General features: G+C 48.3%; 1 protein-coding gene across 3 annotated transcripts in view; it reads right to left on the reverse strand.

Moving 5' to 3' along the window:
• Nucleotides 1-274: 274 nt before the first annotated feature.
• Nucleotides 275-15276, reverse strand: part of C16H19orf47 (chromosome 16 C19orf47 homolog) — a 34953-nt gene continuing 19951 nt past the window's right edge. For 2 of the 3 annotated variants that reach the window (XM_081806910.1, XM_081806911.1), the window contains exon 9: nt 14893-15187. In XM_081806910.1, the coding sequence (XP_081663036.1) occupies nt 15090-15187 (98 nt within the window). In that variant the 3' untranslated portion in view covers nt 14893-15089. Of the gene's footprint in view, nt 476-3000; nt 3229-14892; nt 15188-15276 lie in introns of those variants that run through there. The other variant, XR_014140919.1, reaches the window with a different exon arrangement.

Raw genomic sequence — 15276 nt, forward strand, 5'->3', positions numbered from 1 at the left:
GGAACTGACGTAAAAGAGCGAGAGAGATGAACTCGGAGAGCGCTAGAGCGCAGGCGGAAGGCAGGGCAAGAGGCTGACTCAGAGCGGGACGCCTGCGTACTTTAGGCAAGTTTCGGTCGAGGTGGGCTAGCGAGGTGCCACGCGCAGGCGCCGGACGGAAAGAAGAGACGCGATTGCGCAGGCGCAGCAGGACTCTGACGCCCGCTTTCCCTAAAGGCTCGCCGCAGTGGTACTTCCCGGCAGCCCCTGGTCCTTATTTACATACGCTTTGATCTCGCTTTACTGTGATCTCGCCTTTCCCTTCGGTTCCGAGGCTCTTAAAGAGCCCTGGAGCGGGGTTTATGAGAGTTGTCTTTTCACTGTGTCCCGTCACTGCGAGCACAGGCTCTGAAGCCTCACAAACCCAGCTTTGCATTTCCTTGCTGGTGATAGTAGACAGAAGACTTCACCGTCTTCTGTGCCTGTGTGTCCAAATCTGCAAAATGGAAACAGAGTTGCGTCACTGGGCTATTGGACTTTTTTATGTAAATAGAGCAGTTTATAGCAATTAGACACTCTGGGACTCCAAAATATTAATCCTACCTATCATATATGTGCAATTAAATAGGGATATAACTTTTTTTAACGGGGTAACTTGGTTCTAAAAAGGCTTTAAGATCGCCTTGTAAGAAAAGAGTTTTGCAGGGGCGCCTGGGTGGCTCAGTCGTTTAGCGTCCGCCGTGGGCTCAGGTCGTAATCCCAGAGTCCTGGGATCGAGCCCCGCATCGGGCTCCCTGCTCTGCAGGAAGCCTGCTTCTCCCTTTCCCACTCCCCCTGCTTGTGTCCCCTCTCTCGCTGTGTGTCTCTCTGTCAAATAAATAAATAAAATCTTCAAAACAAAAAAAAGAAAGAGCTTTGCAGAGATCGTGGTCCACTTGTCAGCTAGTGTCCTAGGCATCTGTCTCCCAGTCCTTCTCTCTCAAAGGTTGGGTCGGGCTTGCTGCCTTCTGAATTTGGGTTCCAGTGTTCCACAGAGCTTGGCAGGTATGCATTGGTTAGGGCATACTTCTAGAAGCCCTAGCTAGGAGTTGAAGAACCCTAATTCCACGTAAGTCTGTGAGAGTGACGCAGGCAATCCAGCTCAGAGGTGGGCCTTAGTTTCCTCAGAGGTAAACTTAATACTGGAACTAGACCTTAGCTAATGGGTTTCCAGCTTGGAACTTGCTGCTCTGTATCCCTTACTCATGGGCTTCCCCCAACACAGTGTTGATAACCTGCCAATACCTCCCCCACCCAAGCCCTGATCATTTTAGTCTCTTACTGTCTGGTGACAGGTCTGTCTCAGAGCCCCACGAGGGAAAAGACCAGGACTGCCTCAATCGTCACTGTGTAGCTAACACTGCCCAGCAAAAGTCTTGGCACAGAATATGCTCTTGGGGAATATTTGTTTCAAGAACTAGTCCTTTCCGCTCTAATCTAGACTCAATGTCACTGTGGCCTACCCTCTTTGCTCCCTTCTGTGCTGAACAGTTCATTGCCCATTCCCCTATTTCCGAGTCTTCCCGAGTTAACTGGAATATCTGCCCGTCCCAGGATGGATTACAACACATAGAGATCTCACTGAAACCTCCCGTGTGCTTGTGTATAAATTCTGTGGGGCACCAGTGGTCAAGGATAATGGCTTTCAACCTAAGACCTAGTACACACATAGGTATACTTACCTATGTACATATATACCTGTATGAAAGTGTCATCAAATACTATTTACTGGTATGTATCATGCACTCAGATTTTTTTTCCCCCCAGTGCTGTTCGAGGCCCTGCTAAACTGATTTTCTGACCCACTAAAGGGTCATGCCTTGCAGTTTAAAAAACACTAGCCTGAGGGTGAACAACACTCACTGGCTTTGGAGATAGGCCTGCCTTTCCTGTGTCAAAATAACTTCACTTCTCTCATTGCAAAATAGTATCAATAGAATTGACTTAGCAATTGTTACAGGCCAGATTCTGTTCTTGACACAGTCCCACCAAGGCTATCCTGTTGCCATCAACACCATCTTGGAGGTCAGGTACAACAGTACTTAAGGAGCTTGCTCGAGGTCCCAGGACACATTAGGGGTAAGATAGGATTTGAACCCAAGCCGTCTGATACAAGAGTCTGTGCTTTGAATTCATATCTTGCTGGAAAATGGGAAGTCATAGCCCTGTTTCTGCCCCGGCAGACCACTTAATTATCACTTGGGAGCCTCAGTCCCTCAATTTCCAAAACAAAGGTGATTGAGGAGAAAACTCCCTAAAACCTCAAATTGTTCTATACCTTCTAATCAATTCTGCAAATGCCCTGCCTATAACTGTAAAGATGAACTACACACGCACTTCTGCGGAGATGGGCCAATAGCTTCTCATCGGAAGGTTGCCCAAAGGCCTCTTGATTCAGAAAGAATGATTAAGAATCCTTCCCTGATGGGCGGAGAGGGCATCTCCTCAAAATACCCTTCTGTCGCCACGGAGCAGAAGTCAGGCCCTAGAATATATTTCAAACCTTGTCTGAGATGGGGCTCCCAGTGGTGACTGGACACGTTGCATGGACCAACCATCAGGAACCTCTTAGGGGCGGGCGCCTGAGTGGCTCAGTCGTTAAGCGTCTGCCTTCGGCTCAGGTCATGATCCCAGGATCCTGGGATTGAGCCCTGCATCGGGCTCCCTGCTCAGGGGAGCCTGCTTCTCCCTCTCCCACTCCCCCTGCTTGTGTTCCCTCTCTTGCTGTCTCTGTCAAATAAATAAATAAAATCTTAAAAAAAAAAAAAAGAACCTCTTAGGGGCGTCTGGATGGCTCAGTGGGTTAAGCGGCTGCCTTCGGCTTGGGTCATGATCCCGGGGTCCTGGGATCGAGCCCCACATGGGCTCCCTGCTCAGTGGGGAGCCTGTTTCTCTCTCTGCCACACACCCACCCCCCCCCCGCTTGTGCGCTCTCTCTCCAATGAATGAATAAAATCTTAAAAAAAAAAAAAAAAAAAGAACCTCTTAGTAGCTGCAAACAGGGAGCTTCCACTCCATCCGCACAAGGTCTGGGGGGGTCTGTGGCAGTAGTGAAGCTGGCCATGGGGAGGAGGAACCCTCTCTGCCACCCGGGCAGTCAGGAGATACAAGCAGGAGGACTCAGATTTACCCCCTTCTTCATCCTAAGCAGAGCATTTTCGGGGGGGAGAAAGTCCATAGCATTGATCCGATTCTCAAAGAAGTCTGGAACTTAAAAAAAAAAAAAAAGTTTTTATTTAAGAGAGTTTCCCATGTCCCACAGAAATGTTGAAATATCTTTGACTCCCCAGCCAGAAGTTTACTAAGGCCCCAACCCAGATGCTACTGTTTGGGAAGATCCTTTTAGAGTAAATTTAAGGGTTCGACAGAAGTACAGATGAGCCTCAGGGATTCTGTAAATGTTGGTTCTAGTTTCCTTTTTATACAATATGTTTCTGTTTCAAAAATTGTACATGGAAGACACCATGCGTCGTGCACATTCAACTTTTTAACACATCGGAGATTCCCAAAACATTGACGTGGTCACGAGAGGCTAACGCTCTTGTAGGCAGACCTTGGGATGAAGCTTTTTCTACTCTTGGTAAGATCAAACACTTTCCATCTGCTCTGAATACATAGATGGCTTCCCATCACATGTGGAATAAAAGCTAAAAGCCTCATCATAGCCTTCAGGGCCCTCACGGGAGCTGCCCCTGCTTATCTTTCTAATTTTATCTCAAGCTCCTCTTGCCCTTGACCACCATGTTCTGGACACACTAACCTCTGCCCCTCCCAAAAATACAAGCTTGTTCCCACCCTGGGGCCGTTTCACTTGCTGTTCCCTTTGCCTGGACTATTTACCTCCCTGATCCTGATCTTTGCATGACAAGCTCTTTCTTGTCTTTCAGAATTGAGTTCAAATCTCACGTCCTTAGAGTCTTTCCTTGCCCACCCCAAACCCAAAAGAGCCACACTGTTACTAGTTCTGAATACATTTGAATTCCTGACCTAGCACTTAACGCTAAAGAATATTTTTGTTAAAAAAAGAAAAAAAAAGAATATTTTTGTTGTTGATGTTGTAGCTGTCTTCCCCCAAACCAGAATATAAATTTGCCCATGAGGGTGAAGACCTTGTCTTGGGTGGGCACCACTGTATTCCCACCCACTAGAACAATGCCCGGCACACAGTTAGGACTTGCGGGTCAATGAATAGTTGTTGACTGAATGTGGTTTTGTTTGTTTGGGGTTTTTTTTAAGATTTTATTTATTTGAGAGAGAGCACAAGCGGTGGGGAGAGGCAGAGGAAGAAGCAGACTCCTCCCTGAGCAGGGAGCCCGATGTGGGGCTTGATTCCAGGACCCTGAGATCATGACCTGAGCTGAAGGCAGATGCTTAACCAACTGAGACCCTCGCCCTAGTAGCTTTAACCTTTTTAGTCAAAACCACATTCAGGGCCGCCTAGGTGGCTCAGTTGGTTAAGCGTCTGCCTTTGGCTCAGGTCATGATCTCCGGGGTCGTGGGATGGAGCCTCGCATCAGGCTCCCTGCTCAGTGGGGAGTCTGCTTCTCCCTCTCCCTCTGCCCCCCTCCTCACTGCGCATGCTCTCACTCTCTCTCTCTCAAATAATAAATAAATAAAATATATATTTTTAAAAGCGGTGGGGGTGAATTTTACTTCAGGTTTGTACTTGTCCACTCTCAAAAAGTTGAACAAATAATAATAATCTCTGAACATTTATTAGTGAATTCCCACATATCAGGGACATTGCTAGGAACTATACCCATGACGTTAAATGATTCTGCAGGTAGAAGGCTCTGTAAGGTTTATTTTGCAGGAATAAACATAGGCCCAAGGAGGAGAAGCCTCTTACCAAATACCACGCTGCCAGAATGTTGTGATGGCCAGATCCATTCCCACAGATGTCTCAGGCCAAGCCCTCACTTTTATACAAAGCACTGGACTTTACATGTATGGGCCCAGATTTGAGAAACAGAAAGTCACACTTTATGCTGAAGCATATGGATTTGAAACAGTGAAATACTTAAAACAGAGTTTCCTACATTATTAAGAAAAATTGAGATAATATGAATGTCACCTAATTTTTTTTTTAAAGATTTTATTTATTTATCTGACAGAGACAGACACAGCGAGAGAGGGAACACAAGTAGGGGGAGAGGGAGAGGGAGAAGCAGGCCTCCCGGCGAGCAGGGAGCCCGATACGGGGCTCGATCCCAGGACCCTGGGATCATGACCTGAGCCGAAGGCAGACGCTTAACCGACTGAACCACCCAGGCGCCCTTCACCTAATTTTTTTTAGGTTCTCAATCCTTCACAGCTGCCCGGCTCAGTGGTTTATAAACTATTCCTGCTGTTGCCACAAGATGGCGCAATATGAACTGGCCATCTCCAGGGGAACGCAGGCTGACTTGCAGGCATCAAGCCTTCCCTGAGCCAGTGGAGGGAACTTTGTGCTGTTACTTAAACGTTGTGTGTAAGGAAGCTGGCATGACACCTAAATGGAACACGTGATCCAGAATTGGACTGTGAGCCGGGAGGCGGGGGGGGGGGGGGGATGGCCATAAGGAACATTATTGGGACAGTTGATGAAATTGAAGGATGAACTGGTGTTTAGAGGAATACTGTATGTTAAATGTCTAGGTTTTGATAGTTACACTGTGCTTATGGAAGAGAATGTTCTTGTTTTCAGGAAGTACACACTGAAGTATTATGAGGTTAAGGGGCATGATGTTCTTCAACTTAACTTTCAAATGGTTCAAAACACATATATGTGTGTGCATATGCGTGTGTGTATGCGCATGCGCTCATGGAGAAGGGGACAGGGAAGAGGGAACAATAAGACAAATGGAGCAGACAGTTAGCAAATCTGGATAAATAACATACAGAAATCAGGGGTGCCTGGGTGGCTCAGTTGGTTGAGCATCAGACTCTTGATTTTGGCTCAGGTCTTGATCTCAGACGTGAGAAACCCCTTGTACCATTCTTGCTACTTTTCTAGAAGTTTACAATTATATTATTTTTGAGAGAGAGAGAGAGAGCGTGCACAAGCTGGGGGGGGGGGGCAGAGAGAGAGAGAGAATCCCAAGCAGGCTCCATGCCCAGGGCAGAGCCTGACATGGGGCTCAATCTCACAACCCTGAGATCACTGTTTCAAATCCATATGCTTCAGCATAAAATGTGACTTTCTGTTTCTCAAATCTGGGCCCTCAAATCATGACCTGAGCTGAAACCAAGAGTGGGAAGCCTAACCGACTGAGCCACCCAGGCGCCTGAAGCTTACAGTCATATTAAAATAAATAGTTACCGGGGTGCCTGGGTGGCTCAGTCGTTAAGCGTCTGCCTTTGGCTCAGGTCATGATCCTACAGTCCTGGAATTGAGCCCCACATCAGGAAGCCTGCTTCTCCCTCTCCCACTCCCCCTGCTTGTGTTCCCTCTCTTGCTGTGTCTCTCTCTGTCAAATAAATAAATAAAATCTTCTAAAAATAATAGTTACCCAAAAATCTCTTTTTGTAGCCAATGAGAATGTCATGAAAGAGTTCTTTAAGTGTTGGTGCTGAAAATCCTCCCTGAAAATCATCAATTTCAGAGATAAAATTAGATGACAACACTGTGCCAGGCACTGTGAAGCCCTTCACAATCATCCTGTGAGGTGGATGCTACCATTACTCCCATCTTATTGTAGAAGAAACAAGCCCAGAGAGGCTGAGTAACCCGCCCAAGATCATGCAGCTACAGAGCTCATGCATTTTAACCATAACAGACCATCAGGAAGGCCAAACGATGGCCACGATACGCTATACTGGTCATTTAGGAACAAGCACTGCACTCAGTGTGAGAGGCCAGAAAAGGCAGCTTTAGGGAAAAGCTTTGAAGCAATGAAGGTAGGTTTATGTGCTCTGAACCCCTGCCTCAACTTGGTAGTCAAGTCTATGCCAAAGTCAGTCTTGAATTATGCAAGGTTTAGCCAAGATAAAATTGGGAAATCAAGTGGCTGCTGATTCGGAGGTGCATGAACCTGCTAGCCATTAGCCTGGGTGGAAAAATTAGACTATTCCTCAAACAAATCTCATTATTCTCTATATTTACTTGTAACATAAATTCAAACTTGTAAAACATAGGTACAGTCCCTTTGCCCCTGCAATCTAACTCCTAGGTATCTGCCCAATGCATACGTCCACACATAAGCAAAATGTGGTGGACACAAGAGGCACTGTCTGTGATAGAAAGACCTGGAAACCACTAGGTTCCCCAGTAAGAGATTGGTTCAGTATCTCAAGGTGCATCCACACAAGGGGACACCATGCAGCTACTTGAAAAGGACGCTCTTTCCAATAAGCACATTAAAAGGCATTTAACATCACTGGCCATCAGGGAAATGCAAATCAAAGCCACAATAAAATGGTATCATTTCACACCCACTAGGATGGCCACAATCAAAAAGACAATGTGGGGGGTGAGCATGTGGAGAAATTAGAACCCCGTACACCACTGGTGGAAATGTAAAGTGGCACAACCGCTTTGGAAAACAGTCCAGCAGTTCCTCAAAGGGTTAAAATAAAATCGACGTACAGCCCAACAACTCAACTCCTAGGTACAAACCCAGGAGAACTGAAAACATGTCCACACAAACACCTGTCCACGGGTGTTCAGAGCAGTATTAATTCATAATGGCCAAAAAGTAGCAACAACCAACATGTCCATCACCTTGACAAACAAAATGTGAAAAATCCACACACTGCAACATTATTCATCAATTTTGGAAAAATGAAGTACTATGGAAGATCTATGGCATCACATGGACGGACCTCAGAAACATGCTAAGTGAAAGAAGTCAGACACAGAAGGCCACATACTGTATGATTCCATTTATATGAAATGTTTAGAAAAGGCAAATTCTATAGAGACAGATTAGTGGTTGCCCAGGGCTTGGAGCGGGGGGCAGACTATGGGAGGACTTGAGGAAAGATGGTTAAGGGGGAGGGGGTTTCTCTCTGGGGTAACGAAAAAATCCTAAAAGTCTAGTGATAGATACACAACTCTGTGAATAACTAACAGCCACTGAATTGTGTGCTTTAAACGAGTGAATGGATATGTGAATTCTATCTCAATAAAGTTTGTGTGTCTATGTGTTTTTTAATTGTTTTAGAATTGTTTTTGTTTTTTTTTTAAAGATTTTATTTATTTATTCATGAGAGACAGAGAGAGAGAGAGAGGCAGAGGCAGAGGGAGAAGCAGGCTCCCCGCGGAGCAGGGAGCCCGATGCGGAACTCGATCCCAGGACCCTGGGATCATGACCTGAGCTGAAGGCAGACGCTTAACCGACTGAGCCAACCAGGCGTCCCAGAATTGTTTTTAATTGTTAAGAGATACCAAAAAGCATAAAGAATAATACAATGAACACCTGTGTGCCCACTGCCCAGCTTTAAAAACCATGCCTATGCTGTTGGGAGGTTTTTAATTTTTAAGTAATTTCTACACCCAGTGTGGGGCTCAAACTCACGACCCCATGATCAAGAGTCGCGCGCCCTACCGCCTGAGCCAGCCAGGCACCCCCACCATTCCTAGACTGTTGAATCTTTTCATGCCCTCTCCAATCACATCCCACCCCCCTCCTGGAGGGAACCATTACCCCACATTTGGAGTGTATCTTTCCTATGCATTTCATACATTTGCTACATTTTAAATAGTAAAGTGATTAAATTCTTAATAAATATTTAAGTAGTAAATAGTTTGCATATTTTAAAACTACACGTATTTGTCTGCAATTTGCTTGTTGCACTCAAATGTTTTTGCTTTATTCATATTGATACGTGCGACACTAGTTCATTTCATTGATGTACAATATATCGCATCCAGTACACCATACAGTACATCCGATATTGATGGGTAATTTGCCCAGATGGCCACAAAACCATCTCTCATCCCCCCACGCTCTTCTTCCCAGGAGACACTGACATTTCTGTCATTGAGAGGCAGGGTCTATGGTCCCGTCCCCTCGAATCTGGGCAGAAGTGAAGCAACGTGACTTCCAATGCTAGCTTAGAACAGGCAATATGGTCTTCCCTGGCTCTCTTGAGCAGCACGCTGTTGGAACCCAGCCACTGTGTTGTGAGGAAGCCCAGGCCACGTGCAGAAGCCATATGTAGGCATTCTGGCTGATAGCCCAAGCTGAGGTCTGAGCTAAGTGGCAGGGTTAACCACCGAACGACTGGGGAAGCATTCAAGAGGACATTGGCCCCAGCCGATATCTTACTGCAACCACAAGAGAGCCCCCAAGTGACACAGTCTAACTGAGCCCAGTCAACCCCCAGAAGTACAAGAGGTAATAACTATTGATTTAAGCCAGTAAGTTTTGAGGCAATTCATTGTGCATTAGATAATTGGAACAACGAGGCCCTGTTGCGTCCATTCTCCAGTTGAGGGACAGCTGGGTTTGCTTCCAAGTTAATGCTATTACAAACAGTGATCCTATGAACACTCTTATGTACATGTCTCTGTATGCACGTGTAAGTTTCTCCAGCATGGTAATGGCCGGGTTGGGGAGTATCACATCTTCAATTACACTACAACCTACCAAATTATTTTCCAAAACGGTTGCTACCAACTGACACTCCTAAAGCAGTGTACCACACTCCCATCACTCCAAATCTTCCCCAACACTGGGGACTTTAAATGTTTTGCCAATCTCCTGAGCACAAAACAGTCTTATTGTATATGTCTTTTGTACCTTTGATTTTTTTTTAAGATTTTATTTATTTATTTATTTGAGAGAGAGAGAGATAGCAAGAGAGAACATGAGTGGGGAAGAGAGGGAGAAGCAGGCTCCCTGCTGAGCAAGGAGCCCGATGCGGGGCTCAATCCCAGGACCCTGGGATCATGACCTGAGCCGAAGGCAGTGGCTTAACCGACTGAGCCACCCAGGCACCCCCTGTACCTTTGATTTTTTTACTGTTTGCATGAATTGATCCAAATAAACATTGAAATGTACACTAATACATTCTTGCTTTCCTATTTTGAACATGCTTGATATATATTGGGGTCCCATATTAAGATTGCATTTCTTAAAAAGGAGGTGTTGCCCCAGTGGCAACGAGCTCATCTCATGCCTAGATCTGGGTTTCGATTCTCAGTCACCGTTCTAAATAAAATAAGCTGGGGCTCCTTGGAGAAATGGTGGGCTCTAGAACCAGGGCAGGAAGTATACAAGATGAGCCTGGAGTATCTGCAGTGCCAGAAAGTACAGAATCCTAAAAATAAAAACACAAAAACACCCACCCCCCAATAATGGAAGTCGGTCAAAGGACCCAGGAGCCAACTGCAAGAGTCCCCAAATGCCAAAGCTAGAATAACGTGAATAACAAAATAAATCAAGTAGTACTGGATATGACCCAAAATATAAAATAAGTACCCAAGAGTCCCTACTGATGAAAAGAAAATGATTGAATAAGTTAAATAGAGAAAAGAGACGCATCTCCCTTGCAGAAGAATTCCCAGATTTATTTAGAATTTATGCCAGTACTTTGCCCTCAAGGAGGTGAAACATAAGCTCCGTGCTCCTTAGGTGTGGGCTTAACGGAGTGACTGACTTCCGTTCCAAGAGTTCAGTACGGAAAGGGAGAGGAACGTGACAGTGGAGAAGTCTGGCAAACAGCAGGCAATCAAGCCAGGTAATCAAGGTTAGCATCAACAGGGATCCATCCTGTGGAGAGTACGTACCCTAGACATGCTGGGTTAAAATGCCACTTTACCTCTGAGCTCTTCCTCTGAAAAACACGTAACCCTGGTCTAATAACGAGAAAGGCAAATTCCAACGGAGGGACCATCTCTAATAGAGATTGCCCAGTATTCTTCAAAACCGTCAAGACCATCACCTCACAACCAAGAGGGGCCTAAGGAGGCATGACAACTCCCTATGTGTCTACACAAATGCTGGACAACACAAATGTAACATGGGCTCCTGGAACAGAAAAATATATTAAAACTAAGGAAGAAGCTAAGGAAATCTGAATAACGATGGGCTTTAACATTCACGACATCAACATTGGTTCATTCGTTGTAATGAATGAATCACAATACTGTAAGATACTAATAATAAGGAAAACTGGATGTGGGGTATATGGGAGCTCTATCCTATGTGTACTTCTGTAGGCCTGACATTGTTCTACAAAATGAAGTCCAGAAAATAAAGTCTTAAAACACAAATGTAAAAAGGCGAGGCTCCTGGCCCTGGCATCAGACCCAGTCCTGCCACTTGCCAGCTGGCTCAGGCTTTGAAGTTTGCGGAGGACCCGGCGTTCACAAAGCAGGTAAAGTTCAGTGTAGGTGAACATCAGACCGTCAGAGGCGGGTGTATAGAAGCAGGACTCACCAAACTAAGTCAGCTCAGATCCCCAAAGGAGGGAAAGGAGGGATCGAGGTGGTCACAGCCCAAAGCCTGGCCCATCCGGACGGCACCAGGCTGAGACACTGGAGGGAGGGGCAGTGGGGCTGCCTATCACAAGCACCCAAAGTTCCCTGATGTGAGCGACCAGAGGAGGTGGCCTCATCCCAAGATCACCATCCAAACAGAATTGTCCCCCCGGGGCTGGCTCAGATCTGGCTCTCTGATTTACCATGAGCCCTAGGCCCACTGTACCTGCAGTTCACATCTGTTCATGGGATGAGAATAGGAAGCCCCTGAACTTCATGCTGCTGCCCTTTCCCGGAGGACTCGGTAAGTCGGCTGACTTCACAGAGCCTTAGTACTTCCTGGCACAAAGATGTGGTGTTAGCTCTCAGCATTCCCCAACCTGGTCCCTCCGGGGGTCTCCAGCTACAAGAGTCCAATGGCTCTGAAGTCCCTTTTGGAATGGGGCGACAAGTGTTATGAATGAATCATCTGGAGAATGCCAATGATCTCGGAGGAGAGCCTGGTTCGGATTTGCTATTGACCCAATACGAGTATTTGCACTGAAGTGACATAATTGGAATTCTGAACTGACCCCACATGCAACAAGGTTATCTATCCATTGAAGTACTGCTTGTAATAGCCAGAGACTGGAAGCAACCTGAGTTCCCTTCCAGAAAGGGCTGGTTAAGTAAATATACGTGTGTGCTTATATATGTGTTACTATTATCTTCCTCTGTCTGTATGCCTGTAGGAGTGTGTGTGTGTGTCTGTCTGACTGTCTGTCTGCAAAGCACACACACCATAAACACATCTCTGGAAGGGTTCCTCAAGATACTGGAGATACTGGTGGCCTCTGAGGAGGGGACTGGGGGGCTAGGAGACTCAGGAAGGAACTTCTCACCATAAAGCTTTTTGTATCTTTTGCATTTTGAACCATGTGAATGTATAATAGCTCAAAAATATTTAATACAACCAGAGGAACAATAACGCACTGCTGTGGGTCACAGATGTGGAGGTTGGTGTGGGGGCATCGCCAAATCAAATGGCAGGGATTCTGAGGCACGGGAGGTGTCTGGTCCGGTCCAGCCAGCAGACGGTGGCAGGATGGGGCGTGACTCTCAAGGCCTGCAGCGTCCCAAATCTGTAAATGCTTCCTACGGCAAGTTGATGCGGCGGGGGGGAACATGTACATGTAGATAACTCTAGAAAATCCAAAACCCCTAACCTAGGACCGCACCCTCGTCTTTCCAAAAGGTCCTTGTTTTAAACTGCATTCGAGACAGCACAGGGCAGGGGTCAAGGGGCAAGGCTGCCGGTCAGCGGGGTGACACCTTGGGCACTGCACTCCCCTCTGGGTGTCCGTAAAGAGCAACAGTGACCTGACTTCCCTCACGCAGGTGAGCCTTTCATGGTTAAGTGAGCTATTCGTGTTTTTACATCTTTAAACATGAAGAAGCTACCCAGGGGGGCGCCTGGGTGGCCCAGTTGGTTGGGCGACTGCCTTCAGGTCGGGTCATGATTCCAGAGTCCTGGGATCGAGTCCCACATCGGGCTCCCGGCTCATCAGGGAGCCTGCTTCTCCTCTGACCCTCTCCCCTGTCATGCTGTTTCTCTCTCTCTCTCTCTCAATAAATAAAATCTTTAAAAAAAAAAAAAGAAATTACCCAGGGCTCTTAAATTTAGTAACACAGAGTTGAAGAGCAGCAAGGAAAGTGCGGAGGCGTGCGAGCCCCTCCTTGGGGCACCACCACCACGAAGGGGCAGCCTCCGGAATCACCACTGTCCACGTCCGCTGCCCTCCAGAGGCCTGACCTCACGCAGTGCCCCACGGGCCTCGCCTGGGCCCTACCACCAGCCCTCACAGCGACGCCCAGCCCTTCACACCCCGGGCCCCGTGCTCGGCCCACTGCCCAACACACAGCAGCCCCCCGACGTGACAGGACTCAAAACCCACAAATAAACAGACAATCGGCTCAGGAAGATGACACAGGTCTGGCGACGGATGGTGGTGATGGTTATACAGCAACAGGAATGTACTTAATGCCACTGGACAGGGCCCTTACAGATGGTTAAAATGGTCACTCATGTATATTTTACCGCATTAAAAAAAAAAAATGGATGAAGTCTCATCTCATCCTCACCTGCTCTTAGGTCTCCCAAACTGCAGCCCATTCCTTGCTAATCACATCAGTTCTGTTCTCTAAATGAGAAAAGGGCCCCCAATCCCCTTCTGGGTCCTCTCCTGCCTCTATGCTCCTCTCCGGCTGGTATCACCAGGCCCTCGGCTTTGAACAGAGTTCCCTGAGTGCTCCCCCAAGCTGTGGGTCCCCAGCCCAGGTGCCACCCCCTCTGAGTCCCAGCAGCCCAGCGCCCTCCTGCCCTCGCCTCCTCCCTCCCCAACCTCTTAGTCTCCACAAACAGCACCAGCTAGATGCTCCGGCCCCTCCTCTAGGTGATCCCTGCTCCCCGCCCCCTGCACCCCAACTTCCCATCCATCTGCGCTGCCCGCGCCTCCCTCCTCCCCATGCTTCGCCCCACGCCACCTTCCTTCCTTGCCCCGGCTCCTGCACGGCTGCCACCCTGCCTCCAACCCTGCCCTCCCCACAATTTATCCCCTCACGGGGGCCAAAGCCATCTTCATAAAAGGCAACTCAGACCATCGCTTGCCAGCTTTAAACCCTCCCAAACTTCTCAGGGCTTCTGGAAGATGTCCGAATTCCTCACCTCGGGTCACAAAGCCCCAGGTCATCTGGTCCCTGCCCACCTGCCCCAACGGGTGCTCTGTGGCAGGCCCCTCCCTCCCTGGCCAGCACCCCCCCCCCCGGCCTTTGTGTTCCTTGCTCCTCCGACCTCAGACCTTTGCCCTGGCTGTGTCCCCTGCCTGGACCCTCTCTCCTCCTGCACCTCACACAGCCGCTTCTGACCGTTCCCAGCTCAGCCCTTAACCTTGCCTCCTCTGAAAGGCCTCCTTACCCCCAACATCGGAAGAGACCCTGGCCACTTCTGCTCCTCCCTCCCATTCTTTCGACAGCATGATCCCCCTACCGCCGTCTGCCTGGCTAGAGAGGTCAGCCACGCAGGCAGGGGCTTGTCTGCCTTGCTCCCAACGGATCCCCAGCTCCTAGAACAGGCCTGGCACAGAGTAAGGGGCTGTGCAGCATCGAGCAGGTGTATGATCAGATCAACAGGAACCTGCTGCCTCACAAGGGAGCCTGCAGCTTGGAAAGCCACCAACAGGCAGAGTGGCAGAAACAGGTAAATTATACGGAGGGGGAGGACACAGTGGCGGAAGAGGAGCTGGGTGAGGGGAAGAGGAAGTCCACCTGAACGGTGACCGTGACCATTACTCCCTGCAGCAAAGACATGGCCCACGTGGAGCCTTGACCTTCATGGACAGAGCCCAACCCTTCGTTGGCACCCCCACCTACATTGTGCTTCGTGTGAAAAACAACCCTGTGACTCACCCTGAAGGAGGGGAGGGAAACAGTTTGAAAGTCACAAAAATATATTAAAACAGCTGTTTTCTTCTCTTTCTCTCTTGGTACTGGCCTCCCTTCCCGGCGATCCTTGCCCACCACCCACCACGGGCTTTCAGAGGAAAAGGTGCCCAGGGCAGGAAAACAGAAGTGCCCCCGCTGCAGCCCAGGGTCAGGGGAGGTCCCTCCAGCCCGGGCTTGAGGGCGGCTAACAGTCTCTACAGGCTCGACGCCACCGCCGACGAGGGGGCCGCTGGGAGGCCGGAGGTGCAGGAGGGTCAGGCAGGACGCAGCGCACAGTCGGGCCTTGCCACGGGGACAGAAAACAGAAAAGAAATGAACAGTGTGAAGAGAGGGAGAGACAGAGAAGTTAAAGGAGCGGGGGGGGGGGAGAC

This window comes from Leptonychotes weddellii, chromosome 16 (assembly GCF_054177405.1).
Source record: "Leptonychotes weddellii isolate Sample4059 chromosome 16, ASM5417740v2, whole genome shotgun sequence".
NCBI lineage: Eukaryota > Metazoa > Chordata > Mammalia > Carnivora > Phocidae > Leptonychotes > Leptonychotes weddellii.